Source organism: Salmo trutta, chromosome 15 (genome assembly GCF_901001165.1).
Source record: "Salmo trutta chromosome 15, fSalTru1.1, whole genome shotgun sequence".
NCBI lineage: Eukaryota > Metazoa > Chordata > Actinopteri > Salmoniformes > Salmonidae > Salmo > Salmo trutta.
The window spans coordinates 49,082,297-49,108,421 of NC_042971.1; the positions used below are offsets into that span (position 1 = coordinate 49,082,297).

The 26,125-nt window shown below is 45.4% G+C and overlaps 2 protein-coding genes across 7 annotated transcripts in view; both read right to left on the reverse strand.

Annotated features, from left to right (window-relative positions):
* Positions 1 to 1,237: 1,237 nt before the first annotated feature.
* Positions 1,238 to 14,758, reverse strand: LOC115149224 (splicing factor 3A subunit 2-like). 6 transcript variants are annotated; one of them, XR_003866823.1, is made up of 7 exons: positions 13,981 to 14,075; positions 13,535 to 13,584; positions 12,962 to 13,425; positions 12,566 to 12,586; positions 2,182 to 2,893; positions 1,986 to 2,038; positions 1,238 to 1,799 (listed from the first exon to the last, which is right to left on the reverse strand). XR_003866823.1 is itself a non-coding variant. In XM_029691889.1 (2 exons), the coding sequence occupies exon 1, from the start codon at positions 2,734 to 2,736 to the stop codon at positions 2,212 to 2,214; it is 525 nt and encodes a 174-aa protein (XP_029547749.1). In that variant the 5' UTR covers positions 2,737 to 3,325; the 3' UTR covers positions 1,238 to 2,038; positions 2,182 to 2,211. The 6 variants fall into 6 exon arrangements, 1 of the variants encoding a protein (XP_029547749.1); XR_003866824.1 differs by having other exon boundaries at positions 1,238 to 1,821; XR_003866821.1 differs by lacking the exon at positions 13,981 to 14,075 and adding an exon at positions 14,265 to 14,758 and having other exon boundaries at positions 1,238 to 2,038.
* A 509-nt stretch (positions 14,759 to 15,267) lies between these two features.
* The window catches only part of LOC115148325 (armadillo repeat protein deleted in velo-cardio-facial syndrome homolog), a 30,779-nt gene continuing 19,921 nt past the window's right edge, over positions 15,268 to 26,125 (reverse strand). Inside the window, exons 9-17 of the mRNA XM_029690250.1 lie at positions 25,103 to 25,174; positions 18,964 to 19,091; positions 18,566 to 18,716; positions 18,235 to 18,427; positions 17,992 to 18,103; positions 17,756 to 17,843; positions 16,817 to 16,869; positions 16,096 to 16,214; positions 15,268 to 15,957 (exon numbers count right to left, since the gene is read on the reverse strand). Coding sequence (XP_029546110.1) covers positions 16,122 to 16,214; positions 16,817 to 16,869; positions 17,756 to 17,843; positions 17,992 to 18,103; positions 18,235 to 18,427; positions 18,566 to 18,716; positions 18,964 to 19,091; positions 25,103 to 25,174 — 890 coding nt within the window. The 3' untranslated portion in view covers positions 15,268 to 15,957; positions 16,096 to 16,121. The remainder of the gene's footprint in view (positions 15,958 to 16,095; positions 16,215 to 16,816; positions 16,870 to 17,755; positions 17,844 to 17,991; positions 18,104 to 18,234; positions 18,428 to 18,565; positions 18,717 to 18,963; positions 19,092 to 25,102; positions 25,175 to 26,125) is intronic.

Consider the following 26,125-nt stretch of genomic DNA (forward strand, 5'->3'; position numbering starts at 1 on the left):
ACCGACAACCGCCGAAACATCTATTCTATAACGACAGGAATGAATGTCACTCTGAACTTTCCATTCTAACCACGACAGAGAGAGAGGGCGGACAAACTCTCAAACAGAAACGAACTTTCCAACAGAGATCTCGACAACACACTGAGCGTAAATATATATATTGATTGCAATTATTCCCGAATGAGTGAGCGTTCATGTGCAAAGGATTAGCATTTCAATTGTTATAATTATCAACTTCGTAGTGTCTCTTATCTTTCGCGCCCTTATCAGTCCCTCTGTCTAACAAGCCGCCATGCCGGTTTAGCCCACTAGGGGACATTCCCCTATCATTTCTTTGTAACCATATCTACTGTTTGTTATGCATTTCTGTGAGTACTTAGTTAGTAAATAAATGATTTTAAGACAATTGATGTATGGATGACTCATAGTGGACTGGGTTCATGCCGATAACCAACAATTTACGACGTTTGGAATGAGACTAATGTGAGGTAAAGAATAATTCATTAATCAGAAGACTTAAAATATCTGAAAGTTATATTAGGAAAATTATAACTTTGTAATCTGAATATTTTCCTTGGTGCCCCGACTTCCTAGTTAATTACAATTACATGATTAAGTTAGTTTAGTCATGTAATAAAAATTACAGAGAATTCTTTATAAAGATTCATCTTCAGTTTAATGATGCCAAAGACACGACAGTACATACCGGTATATAGCTAAATACTGTATGGAAAATTGTATTTACCCTCTATTATTCCAATTTAGCACTTCAAAATGATCCGTTATGAAAATGATTTTTTGCTAACAAAATGTTGTCATGGTATTTCAAACTTTGATTTTGCATGAATGACTCGTGAAAGATGTGTTCAACTCCAATGTATGCACAATCAAAGGTGCTGAACATAAGACATGGTTCATTATCAACTATGAGCTTTGTGTTGAGTTTTGAAAATATACCACTGACATCTGAAAAATTTGCCAAAGTGATTGAGGTAAACTGTAAGAGGCCAGAGGGACTGGTTTGGACATTCAATAATGACAAAGCAGAACCCGTGTGGTGTGTGTGCATGTCCATTGCGCTATCTGACATAAGGAAATGTAGTGGACTCATGACTGAATGGTTAATAAAGGAACCTCTGACAAGAGTCTGTCTGTGCTGTAGGGTAAGCACATCAGAAGCTTGTCATGTGGTAACTTATCATGCAAGCAAACAAATCTAAACAGAATGTTGAATAGATTTAGGGTCCTCAATAAGTCAAACGTTTTATTGATGTTCAATATTCACATAGAAATTATTTTAAAAAATCAGTGTTTTGTACATCTGGTTTCATTTCTCCCGTTTCATTATGACTAGGTCATGACATCTTTAGGTTGGCATGAGACTGCCCTCGTGTGGTCACATGTGCAACATTCTGCATGCCCAGTGTACTGTATTTTAAGGACTGGAAATAAAACAGTATACTCTTCTGACTGCCCGTTAAAATGAAAGCGAGATCAAATCCGATCTCAAACTAAAACAGTATCACAAGCATTAAAAGCATACATTCAAAGTGATAAACAACCAGTCCAGAGGAAAAACATATTTGTACTTATTAAATTATTCTATCCAAATACATCTCAGAGAACAGGTTAGAAACACAACCCAGGTGTATGAGCAGATGTTCAGCCTGTTGAAGTGAACTTCTTCTGTTTCCACCAGTTAGTCAGCCAAGTCCTGTCTCTGAACAGCTGCTTTCTGACTCCTTGCAGCTCCGCAGTGCAGCATGTTGTAGTCTCATCTTCATCCTAACCTCTCTCACCTGGGAATTCACAAAGACAATACTCCCCAAAAGATGAAATAAAGCTATGGTGAACACAGGGTTCATAGTCTATACCGTGTGGGTCTGCATGCACTACACCAGGGAAATATCTTACAGCCAGGGGGTGGCTGTGTGTGTGTGTGTAAACATGTTTTGTGCAGCTAAAAGGCAGCATGTGTGACTCACATCTTTGTATTCTTTCTCGGTGGTGGTGCCATTGATTGTGTATTCTCTTCCCTCTGTATATAGGAGGATCAATGTGAAAGCACACTGTCAAATGACTCATTTCAAGGTAAGGACACTCAGGCTTAAAACAAAATCTACATTAGAGCAGAAAAAAGAGTGAGAGAAACAAGCATGATCACTAAATGCCTTCTTTCACCTGTCCTGTGTGTGTCGTCTAGTCTGGAGGTCAGCTGGGTGTGGTTGGGGGACTAAGGGTTGAACCCTTGGCTAGGCCTACTGAGTCTTTTCCGGAGGAGTCGTACTTCTTCAGTCCAGGGGGGCTGGCCAGGGTCCAAATGAAAAGATGATGAGTCAGGGGTGGAGGATGTACCAGGGTCTTCAGGTGAAGGGCAGAGGCCAGGGGTGGAGGATGTACCAGGGTCTTCAGGTGAAGGGCAGAGGCCAGGGGTGGAGGATGTACCAGGGTCTTCAGGTGAAGGGCGGAGGCCAGGGGTGGAGGATGTACCAGGGTCTTCAGGTGAAGGGCAGAGGCCAGAGGTGGAGGATGTACCAGGGTCTTCAGGTGAAGGGCAGAGGCCAGGGGTGGAGGATGTACCAGGGTCTTCAGGTGAAGGGCAGAGGCCAGGGGTGGAGGATGTACCAGGGTCTTCAGGTGAGGGCAGAGGCCAGGGGTGGAGGATGTACCAGGGTCTTCAGGTGAAGGGCAGAGGCCAGGGGTGGAGGTGGGTGGCACACCAAGCAGATAGCCCATGGCACTCACAATGGCATGGATAAGCTCTGGACTACTGGGGCTAGGTCTGTAGCAGGGGGACAGGAGAGGGGACACTGGCTCCTGAGGTACCTGCTGTGGGGCAGGGGGGGGGGGGATCTGATATGCTGAAAGTCTGTCTTCTCTCCTGGTACTTTAGCTACAGTATGGAGTGAACAGAGAACAGAAATATAGTGTAGATAAGTAGCTAGTGAACACACAGTCATAGATAAACAAGTGCCCTATGGCACACACATTTCCACCCATGTCCTCACCCATCACACACAGATCTTGTAGAATGCAAAACATCTCTGACTACTATTCCATAGCAACAAGCGTCTACTCTTTCACTTGTACTTAATCCATATTAATTTACAGTTAATCTGAGCTGTGGGTGAGTGGGTGCTTTTGGTCTTTTTGGAGTGTGACTGAGAACCATTTCTCGCAAGTGGAGGATTCTGGCAGGGTGAGGGTACATTTGTCCAACCCTTGTGAGAGGTAGAGGGTTTTTGAGTTGGTGCACAAGGTATTTTGACTTTAGTTCTAAAGTCCTCTTGTCCTCTAGCAGTCTTGTCTTTCTTTCTAAAGCCTTCTGGGTGAGGGTGGACACCTCTCTCTCTCAACCTCCCCCCCCCACCCCCCGTGGTAGTGTGGAATATGAGGCTTTACTCTGAGATGGACAGTCATGGGAGGTTGCCAGGCCCCTAGAGGTAGGGGTAGTTGTTAGATTCCCCTCACTTCCCCGGAAAGGAGTACCAGTACCTCTATAATTTGGGGACATTTTTTTTGGGGGGGTGGGGGGGTAGCTATTTGGCCTGGGTTTGTCCGGTGTCTGGAAACCTGGTCTCATTTTTTGCTCTGAACAGGATTGAGGCTGCTCTGAACAGGTTTGAGGCTGAGGCTGCAGGTCTCCTTTCTGGGTTGTTGGTTGTGCTGGAGGTGGGCCGCATAGACGAGCTCTGATCCTGGATCGGCTCTTGGATCCTCTGATCCTGGGTAGATCCGTGAAGACCTCTACTCTGAATCTTGGGTGAGGGGGTATTGGGGAAGGGGGTCTTGAACAGCCTCTGTGTGTCAGTCGAAGCCCTAGACAATCCACTGGAGAGTTTAGCTACTACAGGCTGTCAAAGGGCTATAAATGCCTCCTTCATGTCTCTAAGGCTAGGAAGGGAAGGTCTCTCTTTCCTCCCACTGTCCTCCTTTGGCTTTGGCTCACAAGCTGTGTTTGCAGAACCTTAAGTATTAAGACGAATGTCACTGGGAGGAGAACTCTTGTTGGTTGACCGTCTCCCTCCAGCACTCGGGATTTGGTATTTTGGTGGATAGAGCATGTTGTGACGCTACAGAGCCTGCCTTCCTACTGACAACACTCTGATGTGTTGGTGATGTATTGAAATGACACTCAGTTTTGTCTGTCTGCTTCTCTGATGAAGATTGTGCAGGTGTTGATTTAGGTGAATCAGAGGTCTTGGTTTTAGGACTTTTCTTATCTTGAGGAGACTTGTGTTTCTGATGTTCTGTAGTTGACTGAGGAGATGACTTACATGGCAACTTAAGGCTTTTACCTGGACTTATCTTGGTCTGTGGTATATCATTAGTGTAGAAAAAGATGGAGGTGAGTGTTAGCTTACTGCCTGGGATGGGGGTCCCACGGTCTAGCTCAGTTGAAGAAACATCAGGTGAGGCTGGTGGTTTCATTGGTTTCTGTAGTCATGGGTCAGCTGGTGGAATCTTATGATTCTTTCAGAGTGGGACTGGCATGTGATGATACAGAAGTCTTAGCTATGGCAGGAGAACATTTCTCAGTCATTTTCTTTGGTGTTGAAGTCTTCTTCATTTCACTGCTCCTTATCATATCAGAATCAGCTTCGCTGTATCCTCTATAATATTGAACATGTCTGGGCATGGAGTGTGACATCTAGCTGCTTGACATCTAGCTGCTTGACATCTAGCTTTAGGGATGGTTACTGAGTCTTTGGGGTTGGCACAGTTACTGTCCCTTTAGCTGCTGGTAGACAGCTGGAGAGCTGGTAGACAGCTCTCCAGCCCACAACATGTAGTCCTATTTCCTGAGATGTCGCTCCTGGTGTGGAGCATTGACTCCCTGCGAAAAGTCCCATGTTGTCGGGGTACAAGGGGCTTTGGAAGTGAATAACAGTGTGCGTACTGGGGTGCTAAGGGCACTCGAAGACATACTGAGAGAGAAGGAAGGGGAAAGTATTGGGGTGTTGGGAGATGTGCTAGAAAGAGGAGCAGGGTGAGGAGGAAAGCTGGTATCTGCGGGGGAGAGGAGGCGGGAGTGGGTGTGGGTAGGCTGAGCATGACACTCGCATTAGATGCTGGGGAGTCTGAGGCACTGCTGTCTAGCCACCGGTGCCATGACTGGCGGTCCCATCTCCTCGCCCAGCTGGGTGGCAGGGGATCTCTCTGACAACGGGCTCCTTTTCCTCTTCAAATCAAATCAAGTTTATTTGTCACGTGTGCCGAATACAACAGGTGTAGACCTTACAGTGAAATGCTTACTTACAGGCTCTAACCAATTGTGAAAAGAAGGTGTTAGGTGAACAATAATTAAGTAAAGAAATAAAACAACAGTAAAAAGACAGGCTAAATATAGTAACGAGGCTATAAAAGTAGCGAGGCTACATACAGACACCGGTTAGTCAGGCTGTTTGAGTAGTGTGTACATGTAGATATGGTTAAAGTGACTATGCATATATGATGAACAGAGAGTAGCAGTAGCATAAAAGAGGGATTGGCGGGTAGTGGGTGGCAGGACACAATGTAGATAGCCCGATTAGCCAATGTGCGGGAGCACTGGTTGGTCGGCCCAATTGAGGTAGTATGTACATGAATGTATAGTTAAAGTGACTATGCATATATGATAAACAGAGAGTAGCAGCAGCTTAAAAATAAGGTTTGGGGGGTTGGGGGGGTTGCGGGGGGCACACAATGCAAATAGTCCGGGTAGTCATTTGATTACCTGTTCAGGAGTCTTATGGCTTAGGGGTAAAAACTATTGAGAAGCCTTTTTGTCCTAAACTTGGCACTCCGGTACCGCTTGCCATGTGGTAGTAGAGAGATCAGTCCATGACTGGGGTGGCTGGGGTCTTTGACAATTTTTAGGGCCTTCCTCTGACACGCCTAGTGTAGAGGTCCTGGATGGCAGGCAGCTTAGTCCCTGTGATGTACTGGGCCGTACGCACAACCCTCTGTAGTGCATTGCGGTCAGAGGCCGAGCAATTGCCGTACCAGGCAGTGATGCAACCAGTCAGGATGCTCTCGATGTTGCAGCTGTAGAACCTTTTGAGGATCTCAGGACCCATGGCAAATCTTTTTAGTTTCCTGATAGGCTTTGTCGTGCCCTCTTCACGACTGTCTTGGTGTGTTTGGACCATTCTAGTTTGCTGTTGATGTGGACACCGAGGAACTTGAAGCTCTCAACCTGCTCCACTACAGCCCCGTCGATGAGAATGGGGGTATGCTCGGTCCTTCTTTTCCTGTAGTCCACAATCATCTCCTTAGTCTTAGCTACGTTGAGGGATAGCTTGTTATTCTGGCACCACACGGCCAGGTCTCTGGCCTCCTCCCTATAGGCTGTCTCGTCATTGTCTGTGATCAGGCCTACCACTGTTGTGTCGTCTGCAAACTTAATGATGGTGTTGGAGTCGTGCCTGGCCATGCAGTCGTGGGTAAACAGGGAGTACAGGAGGGCACTGAGCACACACCCCTGTGGAGCTCCAGTGTTGAGGAACAGCGTGGCAGATGTGTTGCTGCCTACCCTCACCACCTGGGGGCAGCCCGTCAGGAAGTCCAGGATCAAGTTGCAGAGGGAGGTGTTTAGTCCCAGGATCCTTAGCTTTGTGATGAGCTTTGAGGGTACTATGGTGTTGAACGCTGAGCTGTAGTCAATGAATAGCATTCTCACATAAGTGTTCCTTTTGTCCAGGTGGGAAAGGGCAGTGTGGAGTGCAATAGAGATTCCATCATGGATCTGTTTGAGCGGTATGCAAATTGGAGTGGGTCTAGGGTTTCTGGGATAATGGTGTTGATGTGAGCCATTACCAACCTTTCAAAGCACTTCATGGCTACGGACGTGAGTGCTACGGGTCTGTAGTCATTAAGGCAGGTTGCCTTTGTGTTCTTGGGCACAGGGACTATGGTGGTCTGCTTGAAACATGTTGGTATTACAGACTCAATCAGGGACATGTTGAAAATGTCAGTGAAGACACCTGCCAGTTGGTCAGCACATGCCCGGAGCACACATCCTGGTAATCCGTCTGGCCCCGCAGCCTTGTGTATGTTGACCTGTTTAAAGGTCTTACTCACGTCGGCTGCGGAGAGCGTGATCACACAGTCGTCCGGAACAGCTGATGCTCTCATGCATGCCTCAGTGTTGCTTGCCTCGAAGCGAGCATAGAAGTGATTTAGCTCGTCTGGTAAGCTCGTGTCACTGTGCAGCTCGCAGCTGTGCTTCCCTTTGTAGTCTGTAATAGTTTGCAAGCCCTGCCACATAAGACGAGCGTCAGAGCCGGTGTGGTATGATTCAATCTTAGCCCCGTATTGACGCTTTGCCTGTTTGATGGTTCGTCGCAGGGAATAGCAGGATTTCTTGTAAGCTTCCGACCTTGAAAGCGGCAGCTCTACCCTTTAGCCCAGTGCGAATGTTGCCTGTAGTCCATGGCTTCTGGTTGGGGTATGTATGTACAGTCACTGTGGGGATGATGTCCTGGATGCACTTACTGATAAAGCCAGTGACTGATGTGGTGTACTCCTCAATGCCATCGGAGGAATCCCGGAACATGTTCCAGTCTTTGAAAGCAAAACAGTCCTGTAGTTTAGCATCTGCTTCATCTGACCACTTTTTTATTAGACTGAGTCACTGGTGCTTACTGCTTTAATTTTTGCTTGTAAGCAGGAATCAGGAGGATAGAGTTGTGGTCGGAATTACCAAATGGAGAGCGAGGGAGAGCTTTGTACGTGTCTCTGTGTCACGTCCTGACCATAGAAAGAGGTTATTTTCTATGGTAGAGTAGGTCAGAGTGTGACCGTTTTTTTCCCTATGTTTTCTATTTCTATGTTGTTGTCACGTCCTGACCAGCAGAGGGAGCAATTGTATTAGTTTTGGTCAGGACGTGGCAGAGATTTTTTTGTGTTACATGTAAGTGGGTTGTTGGACTCCCAATTGAAGGCAGGTGTGTTGAGTTGCCTTTGATTGGGAGTCCTATATAGTAGTGTGTGTTTTTCTTTGGGGTTGTGGGTAGTTGTTTTTGCATTGCGTTTTGTGTGCCTGCAAAACTGTTGCTGTCGTGTTTAATGTTTTTTCCTGTGGATGCTTTACTTGAGTTTATTAAAAATATGAGTATCCACATTCCCGCTGCGCCTTGGTCCATTCCTGACGACAGACCTTACAGAACTACCCACCACCAAAGGACCAAGCAGCGGAGGAGGAAGGAGCATCGGGTTGATGAATGGACTTGGCAGAGTGAACGACGATTCTGGGAGGACAAACTAAGGGAGCTAAGGGAACCCGAGAGGCAGCCCCAATAATTTTTTTGGGGGGGGGGCACAAGGGCTGTTTGGCGCGGCGAGATGGGAGCCCCAGGCCAGCTCCCCGTACCCTTGTAGGGCAGAGACAGACTGGATAGGTCCCGTGCTTTGGGGTTGGGGCTGTGGTGAGGCCTGGGATTTTCAGGCCGGTAGGCACAGTACCAGCGCCCCGCATGTGCCAGGGCGAAGTGAGCATCGAGCCTGAAAGGGTGATGCCAACCCTGCGCTCAAGACCGCCAGTGCGCCTCTACGGTCCGGTGTTTCCCGCTATACGCACTACCATTGAGGTGCGTGTCTCCAGGCTGGCACGTACAGTACCAGCCCCACGCATCAGGCGTCTAGTGCGTCAGCCCAGCCTCGCCAGTCAGGAGCTGCCAGAGCTGCCCGCCAGCCAAGAGTCGCCAGAGCTGCCCGCCAGTCAAGAGTCGCCAGAGCTGCTCGCCAGTCAAGAGTCGCCAGAGCTGCCCGCCAGTCAAGAGTCACCAGAGCTGCCCGCCAGTCAAGAGTCGCCAGAGCTGCCCGCCAGTCAGGAGTCGCCAGAGCTGCCCGCCAGTCAGGAGTCGCCAGAGCTGCCCGCCAGTCAGGAGTCGCCAGAGCCGCCCGCCAGTCAGGAGCTGCCAGAGCCGCCCGCTAGTCAGGAGCTGCCAGAGTGGCCCGTCTGCCCGGAGATGCCAGAGTGGCCCGTCTGCCCGGAGATGCCAGAGTGGCCCGACTGCCCGGATCAGCCAGAGTGGCCCGACTGCCCGGATCAGCCAGAGTGGCCCGACTGCCCGGATCAGCCAGAGTGGCCCGACTGCCCGGGGCTGCCAGAGTGGCCCGACTGCCCGGAGCTGCCAGAATGGCCCGACTGCCCGGAGCTGCCAGAGTGGCCCGACTGCCCGGAGCTGCCAGAGTGGCCCGCCTGTCCTCCGGCCCAGCCCGAGTGGCCCGCCTGTCCTCCGGCCCAGCCCGAGTGGCCCGCCTGTCCTCCGGCCCAGCCCGAGTGGCCCGCCTGTCCTCCGGACCAGCCCGAGTGGCCCGCCTGTCCTCCGGCCCAGCCAGAGTGGCCCGCCTGTCCTCTGGCCCAGCCAGAGTGGTCCGTCTGCCAGGGTCAGCCCGAGTGGCCCTTCTGTCCGGCGCAGCTATCGGCGCCACCGAAGTGGGCGACGCCGAAGGTGGAGCGAGATGCACCTTTAGGGGGGGGGGCGGTACTGTCACGTCCTGACCAGCAGAGGGAGCAATTGTATTAGTTTTGGTCAGGACGTTGCAGAGATTTTTTGTGTTACATGTAAGTGGGTTGTTGGACTCCCAATTGAAGGCAGGTGTGTTGAGTTGCCTTTGATTTGGAGTCCTATATAGTAGTGTGTTTTTCTTTGGGGTTGTGGGTAGTTGTTTTTGCATTGCGTTTTGTGTGCCTGCAAAACTGTTGCTGTCGTGTTTATTGTTTTTTTCCTGTGGATGCTTTACTTGAGTTTATTAAAAATATGAGTATCCACACTCCCGCTGCGCCTTGGTCCATTCCTGACGACAGACCTTACAGTTGTCAGGTTCTCGTTTTGTATTTCTATGTTGGGGTTTTGTTTGGGATGATCTCCAATTAGAAGCAGCTGGTCCTCGTTGTCTCTAATTGGAGATCATACTTAAGTAGGGTTTTTTTCCACCTGGGTTTGTGGGAGATTATCTTTGAGTCAGTGTATGTTTCACCTCTGTGTCACGGTCTGTTGTTTTTGTTATTTCAAGTTTATTTATATGTATTGCATAGTTTCACAGTGTAAATAAAATGTGGAACGACACACACGCTGCACTTTGGTCCGCTCCTCCTTACAACAACCGTGACAGAATCTCCCACCACCAAAGGACCAAGCAGCATGGTATGGACCAGTGGACTATTGAGGAGATAAGGAGGAGTATATCCAGGGCTTTGGAGGATTTAGGGGCAGGAGAAAAGCGCTTCCCATGGGAACAGGCGGAGGCAGCGAGAGCACGGCAGCAAGGGAAGCACGAGAGGCAGCCCCAAAACATTTTTTGGGGGGTTGGAGACCTGAGCCAACTCCTCGTGCTTACCGTGAGGTGCGTGTCACCAGTCTGGCGCCACCTGTGCCAGCCCCACGCATCAGGTCTCTAGTGCGCCTGCCTAGTCCGGTGTGTCCTGTTCCTGCTCCTCACACGCGCCCTGAGGTGCGTGTTACCAGTCTGGCGCCACCTGTGCCAGCCCCAAGCATCAGGCCTCCAGTGTGTCTTCCCAGTCCAGAGCTTCCGGCAACAGTTCCCAGTCCAGAGCTTCCGGCGACGTCCCCCAGTCTGGAGCCTCCAGCGACGTTCCCCAGTCCGGTGAGACCTGTTCCGGCTCCACGTAAGAAGCCTCCAGTAATGATCCATGGTCCGAAGCCTCCAGTGATGATCCATGGCACGAAGCCTGTAGGGATGATCCATGGCCCGGAGCCTGTAGGGATAATCTATGGCAAGAAGCCTGTAGGGATGATCCATGGCACAAAGCATCCAGTGTTGATCCATGGCGCGGAGCCTGCAGTGATGATCCATGGCATGGAGCCTGCAGCGACGGTCCCCAGTCCGGAACCTCCTGAGTGTGGACTTAGTGCCAGCATCTGTCTGTGGTGGTAAACAGCCACAAAAAGCTGAAAACTCTATCAGAATAGTTTGAAATGGTATGGCCTGCAATTTGCAGTGTGGCCTGCAATTTATCACAATATATTCTACTTCAGGCGAGCAAAATCTAGAGACTTCCTTAGATTTCGTGCACCAGCTGTTGTTTACAAATATGCACAGACCGCCCCCCTCGTCTTACTGGAGTGTGCTGTTCTATCTTGCCGGTGCAGCGTATATCCCGCTAGCTGAATATCCATGTTGTCATTCAGCCACGATTCCGTGAAAGATAGGATATTAGTTTTTGATGTCCCGTTGGTAGGATATTCGTGATCGTACCTCGTCTAATTTATTGTCCAATGATTGCACGTTGGCGAGTAGTAATGACGGTAACGGCAGCTTTCCCAGTCGCCTTCGCCGGGTCCTGACCAGGCATCCGGCTCTTTGTCCTCTGTACCTGTGTCGCTTCCTCTTGCAAATAACGGGGATGTCGGTCCTGTGGGGTGTTTGGAGAATGTCATGTGCATCGTCTTTGTTGTAGAAAAAATCTTTGTCTAATCCGAGGTGAGTGATCGCTGTCCTGATATCCAGAAGCTCTTTTTTGCCATAAGATACGGTTGCAGAAACATTATGTACAAAATAAGTTACAAACAACGCGAAAAACCCCCACATAATAGCACAATTGGTTGGGCGCTGCCATTTCTTCCGGCGCCATTTTAACTTCACTCCTGGGCAGGGTTTAAAGACAGACATCCCCTCCCCAGCATCCAGAGTGGCGGTGGGTCTTGCCTGGATACCAAAGGGTCCTGCTAATGTAACAGTGTAGGTTCCGTCCCTCTCTTCGCCCCAACCCGGGCTCGAACCAGGGACCCTTGCACACATCAACAACTGACACCCACGAAGCATCGTTACCCATCGCGCCACAAAAGCCGTGGCCCTTGCAACGCAAGGGGAAACCCTACTTCAAGTCTCAGAGCGAGTGACGTCACCGATTGAAACGCTATTAGCGCGCACCACCGCTAACTAACTAGCCATTTCGCATCGGTTACACTCACCCCCCCTTTGACCTCCTCCTTTTCCGCAGCAACCAATGATCCGGGTCAACAGCATCAATGTAACAGTGTAGGTTCCGTCCCTCTCTTCGCCCCAACCCGGGCTCGAACCAGGGACTCTTGCACACATCAACAACTGACACCCACGAAGCATCGTTACCCATCGCGCCACAAAAGCCGCGGCCCTTGCAACGCAAGGGGAAACCCTACTTCAAGTCTCAGAGCGAGTGACGTCACCGATTGAAACGCTATTAGCGCGCACCACCGCTAACTAACTAGCCATTTCACATCAGTTACACTAACAAATGGTAGGACAGGGAATAGGTAATTACAATTAGGGTTGCAAAATTATGGGAACTTTCAATAAATTCCCTGGTTTTCCAGAAATCTTGGTTGGAGGATTCTGCATTTCATGCTTATTCCCTACTGACTATGGGAATCCTCCAACCAGGATTTCTGGAAAACCAGGGAATTTATTGAAAGTTCCCAGTATTTTGTAACCCTAATTACAATCATTAGTAGAGGGTATCTTGCAAAAGAGATAATCACATTCATAGAAGGGAATAAATTCAGTAACCATTGACATTGCATTAGAATGACTATGATTCTTTTTTTATGTCTCAAATGTTGTAGAATAAAGTCCCTACCTCTTTCAGCATGAGGCCCTTCTGATGTCTCATAAAGGGGAAAAAGTGAGAGAAAACAGTAATATTGATTATGAGAGCCAATATTCAGATTTTGTTGACAAACCCACTTCCTCTCATATATCCTGTTAACCTTTTTAAAAAGGCCTTTAAAATGGATGGATTGAGCAAATACTGAGCATAGGGATTACTTTATCACAAAGCTGCTCAAGCTTCTTCTTATGATGTTTGGTCTTCTCATTGCGCACGGCAAGGTACCATTTCAAACTATTCTGATAGCGGCGGATGAGGTAAGCAGGGGTGGTGCATCAGAACAGAGGCTCAAAGATCCCTGACAGGACGGGATAGGGAGCCACCATCTCCTCTCCCTCCCCTGTCCTCACCTCCAGCAGCACGCACCTTAACAAGGGATCTGTGTGAGAGGAAAATGTCCAGGGGCTCTGGTCTCCAGGGGGGGTTGCTTGGTGGGCTCTGGTCTGAGTCACTGGCCTAACCAGCTGACCACCAGGGAGGGTTCTCTGCCTGCTGAGCTTCTCCAAGTCTGGCCTCACTGAGATGAAATGGAGTGTGGCCTCAGGATGTTTGAACCACTCTTTTATCAGTCGGGTTGGGGATGGGTTGTTTTATTAGACAAGGTCTACAGTGGCGCTTACCAATAGGGAGGGCTGTGGTGTATTTGAGCAAAGGCTTATCATAAGGTTCTCCTTTCCAGGTTTCTTGCACTGGCATCCACATCTTTGTCTTAGCTTAGACAGCAGGTTGAGGCAGGGGGTACTTGCTACTGAGGCCCGGTGGGGGTAGGGCAGTGGTCTGAGGGGGGGCTGTAGATGGCCCTTCTCCTGCATGATTGGGAGCAGGGAATGCTGAATAAAGAGGTTTAAATGTCAGAAGAGCTAGATGTAAAAATAGACATCTATTAAGTTAGATTGTTTAGCTACTGTAGCTAGCTAATAGATTATTTAATGTCCTCACCAGATAAATGTGAACATTCCCTCGCATTGACTCCTCCCTCCTTCTGGGACCTAAGAAAAAATCAGTGTTTTTCTTAAACTTTTTCCAGCATTATTAGTTAGCTAATCTTTTCTTTTTTACATTTATCATTGAAAGACTGCATTCAAGATTCAAACTTTAGCTAACATAGTTAGCTCTTGCCTGCTAGCTAGCGCATTTCAGATAACATGAAGAATTTAGCTAGCCACACGAGATTGATTGATAACTACAATCCAATTTGGTGGACAGCAATGTGTTGCTAGCAAGCTGTTAGCAAACCCGATGTGCTGAACTAGAGTCGTGTATTCAAACGTAGCTACTTTTTTCACCTTTGGCTGAGTATATTTTGGTTTCATCTTGTAACAAATGTGTCATTCACTGGCTAAAGTAAACAAAGAAGTGATATAATAAACAAAAAAATGCATTACCCTTCAAACTTGCTGCACACTCATGGTGCGTTCGTAAATTCACTCTGGCTATCTACTCCAATTTCAGAGCACTCTCGCCTGACTGTACCAGAGCGCAGAATAACTGATGAATTTATGAACGCGAAACACCCGTTGAATATGACCGGTGTCAGTAAACGTCAACAAAAAAACGTAATTAAATTGTTGCCAGCAGCACAGTTAGTCATTAACGCTCTAGATAACATGAAAACAGTTTAACCATCTCTGCTAGGGCATACAATGGTCAGAGTAAGGTGTTCTCTCACTTGACTGGTGTAACTCCCTCCAGTAACCACGAGCACAACCGTTCCTTGATTTTAACTGGCGGCTTTATTCTGTAGTTTAGTCAGAATTATCACCTTCCGTGAGAACTATAAAGTAAATTAAAATACAGTTTAAGCACACTCTTACACCTTCTTGTCTTATGAGTGACTTATTAGCTTGGTATAACTCTGAAGTAATTACATACATAAACAGTTTAGCCAGAGCTATAACAGTATCAGATTGAACACACGAATAAAGGAAAAAATTGCTGCTTATTACAGAAGGGAGGAAATCAAACTTCAGACTTATTATTCCTGGCATGAATTCACGCTTCATCCTAACATACACATATCAACCTTTACGAACTACACCCGGTAACATGAAAACTTAGCTGACACCGCGCGGGAAAGCCTTCACCCCAAAGATGTGTTGCTACGATAATGATCCCCGTTACAACAGTTATTAGCCACGTAGTTCCACCTGTCTTATCATTTCCCTCGCATAGCGAACACGTAAACAATTCAAACAAAAAAACAACGACATAGACTTACAGATGAACTGTCAGTTACAACTGGAAGTAGCTAGTAAGCTAGCCAACTTTAGCCAGTTAGCTTGGGTGCTTGACTGCCGTTGTGAAGTCAGAACGCTCTGATCAACCCTACTCCTCGGCCAGAACGCTCTGAATTTATGAACGGACAATCTGACAATGCTCTGAATTTACGAACGGACAGAGCGCATTCCGAGCATACTCTGGCACTCCAGAGGGAATTTACGAACACACCCTTCATTTCATTCGTGTTTCTCTTCTCTGTTCCAGCACTATAGTTTAGCAAAACAGCGATCATATTGAGCTGTCCAATGCTGAAAGTAAAATAACCACAGGACAACGGCTAAGCAACATGCTGCGTCAATGATACATTCCCTATTAAACTCTATGTGGAATACACCCCTGGCCCTTGTCCTAATAGAAAGAGATGAGAACAATAATGATAAATTAAGTCCATACAACGTTGAGAAATTATGGATTTTATTTGCGTACATTTTCAGTTCAACATCGCAATGCAAGAACAAACACGGCATATAGCAAATTCATCATGTCAGCTCCTGATAAAATGACACTATTACTTGGTAGTGTATAATGTTAACGTTTCCATTCCATTTTTGGTTACAAGATAACGTTCACAACTGTTAATAAATAACATGAATATTACAATATAAATGCCTTCATTTAGAATATGAATATTTTATTACACATTTACAATCCCATTTCCAACTAGTCTCTCACATAAACTAATGCACAATTTGCAGGAGTGAAACAACACATTATGGAAATACTGGAGGAAAAGGCAGGTCAAGAAAAAAAATTGTTTTGACAAATCCTAATTTAATGGAAAGTGTTAGTATTGTGTTTTTCGTTCTGCACTACATTCAGCTGTGTCACTCCACTCATCCCACTGTCCAGTATGTATAAAATATAGTAGAGAGGTTATGCTCACCTACAGCCAGAGTTTGAATAACACTTTGAACATGTAAATGTAAGTTCCTTTATTCACTCCATTCTGATTTTCTGGCGGGAGAATAACCAAGTTGTCCTGAATGGTGAATTGACCTACAGAATGTCCGTCTAAAGAATAAACACCACAATGACCTCCACAAATGTTGATGTTCCACTTCCTTCTTTTACTGCCACATCTCCTGTAAACAAAACAAAAAAGAACAATGATACATTTTTTCATAATCTATGACTCCCCCAATAGCAAAAGCAATGAACATGTGTATCACACCAGTGAGTAAAACATCAATCCTAAAATGGTTAAGTGAAATGTAATTTACCTGCTCTATAATCCCTTCTGCCAAGCTCAGACCCAGGAGTCGAGGGGTGGAGGTTTGCGTTCCACCAGACCCACTGCAGGCCTTCCAGCCCGGATGAAGTGCTTCCTCTCTGGGATACTCTGCAACAAAATAGAACAATTATTTAGTTAAAGGTCCAATGCGGCTGTTTTTATCTCAATATCAAATAATTTCTGAGTAACAAGTAAGTACCGTACTGTGATTGTTTTCAATTAAAATTGTAAAAAAAAAAATACACAAAAATAGCTTCTTAGTAAAGAGCCATTTCTCAAAGAACAATTTTGCTAGGATTGTCTGGGAGCGGTCTGAGTGGGGAGGGGAAAACTGAAAAATAACTGTTATTAGCAGAGAGAACTTTTAGAGTTCTTTTAGAGTTAGAGTTTAGAGTTTAGAGTTTAGAACTCTCTTTCTTATTGGTCTATTAACTAATTTACCGCCTGGTAATGTCACCAGGCAAGCCAAACCTCCATCCCACCAAAACTGGTAGAAATTTAGTCGGTCTTTTCAAACAGCTCTTACACTAAAATGGCATTAAAATAGCATTAAAATGACACTAAAACAGAATTATTCCAACCTCAAAGTGTGGAAATATATATAAAACACAAGAAAATCACATTTTGTACTGCACTGGCCCTTAAAGTCACCATTGAAAAACTCCTGACCTTAGGTGTAGTAAGGAGCTCATATGTACCGTGTTACTGACCTGGAGTAACCCATCACCCACTCTGTCACTCTGCTCCACGGTGGAGTATCCATCTGTGGGAAAAACAGACAGGATACAATAAACAAAGGTCATTTTGTGTTGAAATGACAAGAAACAGGCTCATACAGATGTAGGATCTTCATTTAATCACTCTTTTGTTTCTGAGAATTTTCCTGCACAGCAGGAAATGTAAACTTGTAGTGTATTTGAGTTTTAAAAAGGCTTCTAAAGTTTGAGTTTGTAATTTCCACTTTGAAATTTCAGAATTGATTTTCCCTAAAGAAACCCCGACAAAAATGTCCATTAATTGCAATCCACATAATAATTCAAATGTCCTCTGGCTGCAGGATTATTTTCCTACTGTAGCAAACTGGCTCAAATTAAGATCCTACAGCTGCACGAACACACACACTTTCAACAAGTTCTCACAGTCTCACTGCAGAATTAGACCTTCATCCACGTTCTCTAAATGAGGAACATTTCAAATTTGCTCCAAAGATCAAATATTGAAGTGTTTTTGAATCCCTGGGTTGACTCCTGCTGCCCTATATGTTCCATTTCTCCAAACCGAAGTTAAGGGTTAAGTTTAGGCACTCATTCCGAATGGTTAAGGTAAAGGTTATGGTTTGGAATATGAACAAAAAAAATAAAAACAGTGTCCACGACTGGGATCAAACATCAAACATCCAATATCTAACCTGATCCAGAGTCATGGGATTACTCAAGTCTACTTGATAGTAATAGCGCTCACTGTTGCCCCTAGTGGCCGATTTTGAAGACATTTCCCGATGTCCTGAGGAATGGATTGACTTCCAATTTCGATGTCAATCTCCCTACACACACACACACACACACACACACACACACACACACACACACACACACACACACACACACACACACACACACACACACACACAGCTACAGTCTCATGCTGACCTTGGTTTTTCTCCATCAGAGGAAGTGTGATGTCATCATAGGCTGACTTTCCGCTCTTCGTTTTTTTGGGCATTCCACTAGTTGTTGACTGAAGGTAAAAAATAAACAAGACTCAGTATGCCATTATGAACTAATTGTGTCCCATACAGTGCTCAATAGCAGACTGTGTTTGTGCCACCCATTTGGACTGTGTAGTGAATGGGGAATACAGCCTTCTACAGCATGCCATGCAAAACCTTAAAGTGGCTCTTGTTCCAGCCTCCCTTGTAGAGGCTATTTCTCAGGTCCTTGTAGGCCCACACTGTCTGCAGGACATGAGATGCTGCTTTGGTCTCCCGCACAGATTGGCTAGTAAAGAAACAACAGAATAAACCAGAGCCAGCATAAAGGAGAGAGTACAACACGGTGAACTGAGCATCTAGCCAATTGAAACCATCTCCCATAACCAACACCAAAGATACTATGCTATGATAATCTACCTTGTCTTGTTGATGGCCACCAGTTTCTGGATGCCGTGACCCTGTATGAGACCACGGACGTTCTCCGGGCTGTCTGAGATGATCTCATGGATAGTGTTCAGAATGGCCACCACTGTGTCCCCTTCCAGGTTCTTGGCTGGTCGCTGCTGACCACTGGGCAGGTTACTGACCAGGTCCCTCATGGCATAGCTTCCTATGGGGCAAAGGGTAAAATTATGTATCGTGTGCGTGTGCGTGCACTCGCGTGCATGTGCATGTGAGTACAATTTCGACACATTTGCTCATGTGCATGCATGCATTTATGTGTGCATACGTGTTTATGTGCATGTACCTATGAGGTCTTTGTTCCGTCGATCTATGGCCAGGTTGCGTAGAGCAATAGCTACAGCCCGGACCACTTTATCACCATCTGAACGCAGTAGCTCCACCAGGACAGGCAGACCTTTCTCCTTCCTAACTGTGGCCCGGATGTAACTGGACCACTGAGAAAAGGCACAGAGAGAGAATAATAGAAGGATGTCATGTATAAATTGTACACTCCTATTGTGCTACTTGTGAGGATTCACACATCATACTTTTATATACATGATAGCTTTTCAACCACACTTCAATACACCCTTCACACGGAGAGGGGTGGGGGGTGGGGGTGGGTGGGAGAGAGGATGAGAAACAAACATTCTGTTCTCCCACAGCCTCAGATAAAGTTCTCCCCCATTGCCCTTCACTCACAGCCCAGTGTCCTGCAGCAAGGTTCTGCAGAGCTCCGGCTGCTGCCTCCAGGGTGTTATGGTTCTGACTGCGAGTGAGGAGAGACAGGTACAGCCTCACCACCTCCGGCTGGTACAGCAGCTCCAGACCTACAGAGAAAGAGAGAGAGAAACAGAACATCTGCCACCAGTAGAGAACTCTCATACACATTGGAACTGATATGATGAGACACAGTGGATTCTCAAGCCACCAATCAGCAACTAAACAGCACATATAGCGCTTATAAAGCTAGCACAGTTCAGACTTCATAGTGAAAAACCGATGTGATAGAACTGAGGACTTGCACCCTACTGTTTCTTTTATGAAGTGGTAGAGTCTACTTTTTCTGACAGCTTGGAGTTTTTAGGCCAAAGTGTGATGAGTAAGTGCAGGATGATATAAAAATGCAATAGTTGTTTCCTATGACATCAAAGACAAAATCTCAAAACACCTCTTCTTTCATTGTCATAGTTTTATGGTCCAGAACCATGAACAGATCACTGTAAGATAAGGAGCAAATATTTATCATCAATCAGATGCCTCCTCTAGAGAATATAGATAGTCTGACTTTGAGCTTCATAGCCTATGAAGCACAAAATTATCATTGGATTAGTATTTCAGAAAGAATATAGAATATATACAAAATAAATAATAACCCCAATTAAAGCTCAGCCATGCTTGTGTGTGTGCACACTGGTTTTATGTTGAAGGAATGTTCTGCGTGGCTAGGGGATTTGGACTGTGCTTGAAATTACTAAATGTTTTCCCAACTTTCCTTTTGTACAAACACATGCAAACACCCACACAGCATGTAAACATGGATGTCTATTCTATTATTAACAACTGAATGCTGCAGGCTCCCCATCTTATCAGCTCTCACAGAGCTCTTCTCCGCTAACAAATCCATCTGTGTACATACGGTATCCCCCACTAACTTCAGCCATATTCCTTCACAGACTGTACTATTTTACTGGAGTGAGAGGCTTCTAGCTATACCCACATCCCCAGCAGCCTGGCTAGAATACATAAGGAGTAAAAATACACAGGAACTCTGTTACAGGCTGTCTTCCAGAGGCTTTCCATCCATATTCAGCCAGCTGAAGCTGCTGGGAGGCTGCTGGGAGGCTGCTGCTGGCTGCGAGGCTTACATGCTGTCTAATCCTTACATGGGCTTGTAACCTGATTATCACAAGGATTGCATCCTCTGGCAGGAGCGCGGGAAGGCTCTACATCCGGACGCACAGGTTCTGTTGAGGGTATAAGACTTGTGCTACCTGGATGACTACCCAGTGTCATCAGTAATCCTCTCATACACACTCAGATGGGCTCTGGTGGGCCATGACCAAACTTTCCATTTGAACCTGTCTGGACTTCTACATCAAAAGACATCTACAATGCTCAGGGATTTTTTTAATATATATTGCCTTACATTGTGTTTCACTTATAAATATGTATGTATCTGAACATATTCCAACCACAGTGGCAGAGCTGCTGCGATGATGTCAACGTCATAAAGAAGAGAGTTGTATAATCGATTCAGTTCTAACGCTCTTCTTTCCTAAGGTGTCATCTTCTGTCTGATCTTCTGAATGTCAATGACTAGTATAGAATCTTCTCAACAGTCTGGGATATCACACAATGCCTGCATAAATCACACATTATATTTCATACACAAAAAAGTCATAGTGCCTTATAATCACATCATGACACAAAATACTTAAAATCCTCACTTGATTTGATGCTGAATATAACCCATAATAGCTGTTCACACCACTCCCTCCCCCCACCTCAAACACAAAAGCACATACAAACACTATATAAGGCATTCAGAAAGTATTCACACCCCTTGACTTTGTGTTACAGCCTGAATTTAAAATTGATTAAATTGAGATTTGTGTTACTGGCTTTCACACAATTCCCTGCAATGTCAATGTGGAATTCTGTTTTAAGACATTTTTACAAATTAATAAAAATGAAAAGCTAAAATGTCTTGAGTCAATAAGTATTCAATCCCTTTGTAGTAAAAATGTGTAAAAATGGAGGAGTAAAAATGTGCTTAGCAAGTCACATAATAAGTTGCATGGACTCTCTCTGTGTGCAACAATAGTGTTTAACATGATTTTTGAAGAACTAGCTCATTTCTGTACCCCACACATACAATTATCTGTGAATTTCAAAATCAGATTCAACCACAAAGACCAGGGAGGTTTTCCAATGCCTCGCAAAGAAGGGCACCTATTGGTAGATGGGTAAAAAAAAGCAGACATTGAATATCCCTTTGCACATTACAAAGTTATTAATTACACTTTGGATGGTGTATCAATACACCCAGTCACTACAAAGATACAGGCGTCCTTCCTAACTCAATTGTCTGAGAGGAAAGAAACCGCTCAGGGATTTCACCATGAGGCCAATGGTCACTTTTAAAACAGTCACAGAGTTTAATGACTGTGATAGGAGAAAACTGTCAATGGATCAACAACATTGTAGTTACTCCACAGTACTAACCCAAATGGCTCAGTGAAATGAAGGAAGCCTGTACATAATAAAAATATTCCCAAAATGAATCCTGTTTGCAATAAGACACTACAAAACTGTAAAAATGCAAAAAATGTGGCAAATACAACACATTACAGTACCACTCTTCATATTTTCAAGTGGTGGCTGCATCATGTTATGGGTATGCTTGTCATCGGCAAGGACTAAAGAGTTTTTTAGGATAAAAATAAATGGAATAGGGCTATGCGCAGGCAAAATTCTAGAGGAAAAGCTGGTTCAGTCTGCTTTCCAACAGACACTGGGAGACAAATTCACCTTTCAGCAGGACAATAACCTAAAACATAAGGCCACTGGAGCTGCTTACCAAGATTACATTGAATGTTCCCGCGTGAAGTAGTTACAGTTTTGACTTAAAATCAGCTTGAAAATCTATGGAAAGACTTGGAAATGGCTGTCTAGCAATGATCAATAACCAACTTGACAGAGCTTGAAGAACTTTAAATAGAATAATGTGCAAATATTGTTTAATCCAGGTGTGCAAAGCTCTTAGATTTACCCAGAAAGACTCACATTGGTAATCTCTGCCAAAGGAGATTCCAACATATATTGACTCAGGGGTGTGAATACTTATGTAAATGAATACATTTGCAAACATTTCTAAAAACACGTTTTCACTTTGTCATTATGGAGTACTGTGTGTCGATGGATGAGGAAAAAAACAACAACATTTTAATCTATTTTGAATTCAGGCTGTAACACAACAGCTGACCACGACTCCATTTTGTTGCTCGCAGCCTATAGACAGAAACTAAAACAGGAAGCACCCGCGCTCAGGTCTGTTCAACGCTGGCCCGATCAATCGGATTCCACGCTTCAAGATTGCTTTGATCACGTGGACTGGGATATGTTCCGCATAACGTCGAACAACAACATTGCTGATTCGGTGAGCGAGTTAATTAGCAAGTGCATCGGTGATGTTGTACCCACAGCGTCTATTAAAACATTCCCCAACCAGAAACCGTGGATTGATGGCAGCATTCGCGCAAAACTGAAAGTGCGAACCACTGCTTTTAATCAGGGCAAGGTGTCCGGAAACATGACCGAATACCAACAGTGTAGCTATTCCCTCCGCAAGGCAATCGAACAAGCTAAGCGACAGTATAGAGACAAAGTAGAGTCGCAATTCAGCGGCTCAGACACAAGAGGTATGTGGCAGGGTCTACAGTCAATCACGGACTACAAAAGAAAAACCAGCCCCGTTGCGGACCACGATGTCTTGCTCCCAGACAGACTAAACAACTTCTTTGCTCGCTTTGAGGACAATACAGTGCCACTGACACGGCCCGCTACCGAAACCTTACGGGCTCTCCTTCACTGCAGCAAACGTGAGTAAAACATTTAAACGTGTTAACCTTCGCAAGGCTGGAGGCCCAGATGGCATCCCCAGCCGTGTCCTCAGAGCATGCGCAGACCAGCTGGCTGGTGTGTTTACGGACATACTCAATCAATCCTTATCCCAGTCTGCTGTTCCCACATGCTTCAAGCGGGCCACCATTGTTCCTGTGCCCAAGAAAGCTAAGGTAACTGAGCTAAATGACTACCGCCCTGTAGCACTCACATCCGTCATCATGAAGTGCTTTGAGAGACTAGTCAAGGACCATATCCCCTCCACCCTACCTGACACCCTAGACCCACTCCAATTTGCTTACCGCCCCAATAGGTCCACAGACGACGCAATCACACTGCACACTGCCCTAAACCCATCTGGACAAGAGGAATACCTATGTAAGAATGCTGTTCATTGACTCCAGCTCAGCATTTAACACCATAGTACCCTCCAAACTCGTCATTAAGCTCGAGACCCTGGTTCTCGACCCCGCCCTGTGCAACTGGGTCCTGGACTTCCTGACAGGCCGCCCCCAGGTAGTGAGGGTAGGTAACAACATCTCCACCCCGCTGATCCTCAACACTGGGGCCCCACAAGGGTGCGTTCTCAGCCCTCTCCTGTACTCCCTGTTCATCCACGACTGTGTGGCCATGCACGCCTCCAACTCAATCATCAAGTTTGCAGACGACACTACAGTAGTAGGCTTGATTACCAACAACGACGAGATGGCCTACAGGGAGGAGGTGAGGGCCCTCGGAGTGTGGTGTCAGGAAAATAACCTCACACTCAATGTCAACAAAACAAAGGAGATGATCGTGGACTTCAGGAAACAGCAGAGGGAGCAGCCCCCTATCCACATCGACAGGACAGTAGTGGAGAGGGTGTAAAGTTTGAAGTTCCTCGGCGTACACATCACGAACAAACTGAAATGGTCCACCCACACAGACAGCATGGTGAAGAAGGCACAGCAGCGCCTCTTCAACCTCAGGAGGCTGAAGAAATTTGGCTTGTCACCAAAAACACTCACAAACTTTTACAGATGCACAATCGAGAGCATCCTGTCGGGTTGTATCACCGCCTGATACGGCAACTGCTCTGCTCATAACCGGAAGGCTCTCCAGAGGGTAGTGAGGTCTGCACAACGCATCACCGGGGGCAAACTACCTGCCCTCCAGGACACCTACACCACCCGATGTCACAGGAAGGCCAAAAAGATCATCAAGGATAACAACCACCCGAGCCACTGCCTGTTCACCCCGCTATCATCCAGAAGGCAAGGTCAGTACAGGTGCATCAAAGCGGGGACCGAGAGACTGAAAAAAAGCTTCTATCTGAAGGCCATCAGACTGTTAAACAGCCATCACTAACATTGAGTGGCTGCTGCCAACATACTGACTCAACTCTAGCCACTTTAATAACGTAAAAATTGATGAATCCCTAAAAATGTATCACTAGCCACTTTAAACAATGCCACTTTATATCATGTTTACATACCCTACATTACTCATCTCATATGTATATACTGTACTCTATACCATCTACTGCATCTTGCCATCTTGACGTAATAAACCTATCACTAGCCACTTTAAACAATGCCCCTTTATATAATGTTTACATACCCTACATTACTCATCTCATATGTATATACTGTACTCTATACCATCTACTGTATCTTGCCTATGCCGTTCGGCCATCACTCATTTATATATTTTTATGTACATATTCTTATTCATTCCTTTACACTTGTGTGTATAAGGTAGTTGTTGTGAAATTGTTAGGTTAGATTACTTGTTAGATATTACTGCATGGTTGGAACTAGAAGCACAAGCATTTCGCTACACCCGCATTAACATCTGCTAACCATGTGTGTGTGACAAATCAAATTTGATTTGATTTGGGTATGAATACTTTCTGAAGGTACTGCAACCACAGAAACCACATCAAGCTATTCCATATTGTATTGTACTCATACAGTAACTGACATACAGCATTTGTATGCACCATGTTGTTCTATCAAAGCATTCAGACGGTCTACTTTTGTGTCTGATTGGTTCCAATACAATCCAGTCACTTCTTGACATTATAACACATTGGGAACTATTCTACATCATGCACAATACATTTTATAGATGCCTCATGCCAAGGTTTTCCACACTGTAGGTCTTTGGAATGCTTCATTAAGTGATGTAATTGCATGTCTTGATCAATCCACAGATCACTAAAGATGCTCCATACCTTTCGTTGGTTGTGTGCGTTTGGGTAAATCCAGTGTACCATATTTTTTGTCACCTGGTCCATTTCTCCAGCCTAGACAAAATACACACACGCAGGCACACACACACACACCGTGGTTAGCAAAAAGCACAATTGAAATCTCACGGTATGACACACACCGTAAATAGGAAATATCAAAACATGGGAAGTGTATAAAGACATGACAATGATAATGAGTCAGAAATACCAAGGTCTTCCATTGAAGCTCAAGACTTGAGGTAGACAACAGGGCAAGCAACCACAGAGAAGAGGTCCTGGAGTCTCATAGTTGACCAAACATGATTATGTATTTGAAGAGTTTATTTCCAAAACGCTATATGCACCAATTTTATACATTTGTGTTTTTTTCATCAGAATTGATTGCTTATGAGTACCTTCATGCGTGTGTAAAATATTACTGTTCTCTGATTTTTTATTCATTGATTTTAGATGTGAATGAACATTTTGTTTTTGAAAACTGAAATCCTTTTTACCAGTTGACAAATCTGACCAAAACTCTATGGCTGGGATCATCAACTAAATTCAGCTGCGGATTGATTTTTTTCTTGAACGGAAGGTCAGGGGGCCAGAATATAATTACAAATAATTTGTAGACTGCAAATTAACCACAAGAAGCCCCATAGTTGCACATATGTGGGAATACTTTGGAACAGATTTCCTAAATGAAAATAACTCAGAGCTGATATGCTAGTGTTTTTACAATCTTTTAGGTCCAACAATTAAAACAAATATAGATTTTTTTGCTCTGAAAACTTGGGTGGACAAATAAAATCGCTGCCAGTTGGGGAACCCTGCTCTATGGAATATGGAATACGTTCTGGGATTCATCCAATGGCATTGAGGAGTTTCCCACATCTGTCACCAGCTTCATTAATAAGTGCATCGACAAAGTCGGCCCCACAGTGACCGCACGTACATATCCCAACAAGAGGCCATGGATTACAGGCAACATCCGCACTGAGCTAAAGGCTAGAGCTGCCGCTT

Bases quoted from the DNA above. Each gene is read 5' to 3' on its own strand.
- LOC115149224 (XM_029691889.1), bottom strand. From the start codon at position 2,736: ATGGGCTATCTGCTTGGTGTGCCACCCACCTCCACCCCTGGCCTCTGC.